This window comes from Bison bison, unplaced genomic scaffold (genome assembly GCF_000754665.1).
Source record: "Bison bison bison isolate TAMUID 2011002044 unplaced genomic scaffold, Bison_UMD1.0 scf7180017845650, whole genome shotgun sequence".
In the NCBI taxonomy this organism is placed as follows: Eukaryota; Metazoa; Chordata; class Mammalia; order Artiodactyla; family Bovidae; genus Bison; species Bison bison.
Window position 1 is genome coordinate 4,675 of NW_011476223.1, and position 2,269 is coordinate 6,943.

The window sequence follows — 2,269 nt, forward strand, 5'->3', positions numbered from 1 at the left end:
TATGTGAGTGATGAGAGGACATATGTTCTGTGTTAGAATGATGATTTATCAGTCCTTGCTTTGCACAGGATTAGTTCACCTGAAATGCATGCATCCTGGGACCATACAAAGAGAGAACATGGTTTCAATATGCACACTCTTAAGGTAGAAAAACACTGTTCAAAGTAAGGACTGTCTACACTTATATTACTCTAAGTTCTTCTCATTTGATAATGAAAGTCTTCATATTAAATCATAAGAATAATGATTGTTACTGTTCTCCCTAAAAGGCCACACCAGTATTCTGAACACTTTTTTCTTTAGCTCTAGAAAAAATTAATCACCAGGAGTGACTAGTCAGACAAGAAGTAAAACTGATGATACTTAAGAGCTTATAAAGAAGTTTTCTTATATGATGCTAAGTCAATAAATATAATGTATTGGTCACAGTGCCTAAATGAAATTATAAGCCCATTAAATGTTTATTATGATTGTTATTTTCATTATCAATACCAATAGCATTAGCTCTATTAAGTCATGGTAACTTTCTTGTCAGTGAAGTCTATTTGGCTTATCATCTTTGAATTATTACTTATTACCATCCTTTTTTAAGGCAGTTAAATTACTGCAATGCCAAGAGTCACACTTAATATGATAAAATAGCCCTGATACTTCATTCTCATTCTCTTTCTCTCTCCTTCACCCTATTTCAGGGTTCAGCATCAGAGGACAGAATAAAAGATGGCAACCTCTTCAAACTACACTAACCTTAGAGACATTTGGTACACCATGATTGGGATCCCAGGACTGGAAGATGCACACAAGTGGATCTCCATCCCCATTTGTTCCATGTACATAGTCGCTGTTGTAGGAAATACCCTCTTACTATTTCTGATCTTCACTGAGCGCAGTCTTCATGAGCCCATGTACCTTTTCCTCTCCATGTTAGCCTTGGCAGATATCTTTCTTTCCACTGTCACCACACCCAAGATGTTAGCAATCTTCTGGTTCCAAGAAGTGGGTATATCTTTCAGTAGCTGTGTGTCCCAGATGTTTTTCCTCCACTTCATCTTTGTGGCAGAGTCTGCCATATTGCTGGCCATGGCATTTGATCGCTATGTAGCCATCTGTTATCCACTAAGATATACTACCATTCTAACACCCTCAGTCATTGGAAAAATAGGCATTGCTTCTATAATTAGGAGTTTCCTCATCTGTTTCCCCTTGGTTTTTCTGGTTTATCGGCTTACTTACTGTGGAAGGAACATTATTCATCACTCATACTGTGAACATATGGGCATTGCCAGGCTTGCCTGTGATAACATCCAAGTCAACATCTACTATGGGGTGATTGTGGCTCTATTTTCCACGTGCCTGGACGTGGTGCTTATCATCATTTCTTATGCCCTAATACTGTGTACTGTGCTTAGAATTCCTTCCCAAGATGCCCGGCTCAAGGCTCTGGGTACTTGTGGCTCCCATGTCTGTGTTATATTACTATTCTATACCCCAGCCTTTTTTTCATTCTTTGCTCACCGATTCGGGGGCCACAGTATACCACTCCATATACATATCCTTCTTGCCAATCTTTATGTGGTGGTACCAACCACTCTCAACCCCATCATTTATGGAGTTAAGACCAAGCAAATTCAGGAGAAATTTATCCAGGTCTTTTCTTTGAGCAAGAAATTTTGCTGATGTAGATTGAACAGTGTAGTTCTTTAATTCTCTATGTAACTCCACTAATTGAAGAGTACCTACAATTATATTGGATATCATATCATGTCAGCATTAAGAGAGAATAATAGCATTAAGATTTGAGTAAATCAGATCATGTTAAACTCTTGTTTCACTGCTTTTGTTCGGAACAGTGTCAGACCATGGACATTTTAGAGTCTGTGTAATAATGAGCTTTGTTACAAGTTTAAAGCAAAGAAATTCAATAGTTAATTTCAGTTTTATGCTAATATAGACAAACAGGAGAACTGAAGACACAGCCCACCTACACACACTAAAAAAAATGAAAAAAAAAGTCAAATCAGCTTATCAGGGTTTTAGTTTATTCTCCTATAATATGACCTCTGTAAATCAGAGAAAATAGTACTCATGTATTTAGCATCCTGATGTATTAGCTGAGCATTTGGGCTCTAAGTTCAAGTCTTGAATTTCAGATGTATGGCCTTGGCAGAGTACATTTACTCTTTCTGGAATTCTGTACACTTATCTTTATAATAGGCACAAACTATTATGTAACTTATAAGGTTGTTAAAATTATTAAGTAAAATGTTTT

The 2,269-nt window shown here is 36.8% G+C and overlaps 1 protein-coding gene across 1 annotated transcript; it reads left to right on the forward strand.

Annotated features, from left to right (window-relative positions):
- The first annotated feature begins 720 nt into the window (after positions 1 to 720).
- LOC104985872 (olfactory receptor 52Z1-like) lies at positions 721 to 1,677 on the forward strand. The gene has a single exon (XM_010836270.1). The coding sequence runs from the start codon at positions 721 to 723 to the stop codon at positions 1,675 to 1,677; it is 957 nt and encodes a 318-aa protein (XP_010834572.1).
- Positions 1,678 to 2,269: the final 592 nt, after the last annotated feature.

Excerpts from the sequence above, each read along its gene's own strand:
- LOC104985872 (XM_010836270.1), top strand. The coding sequence starts at position 721 with ATGGCAACCTCTTCAAACTACACTAACCTTAGAGACATTTGGTACACC.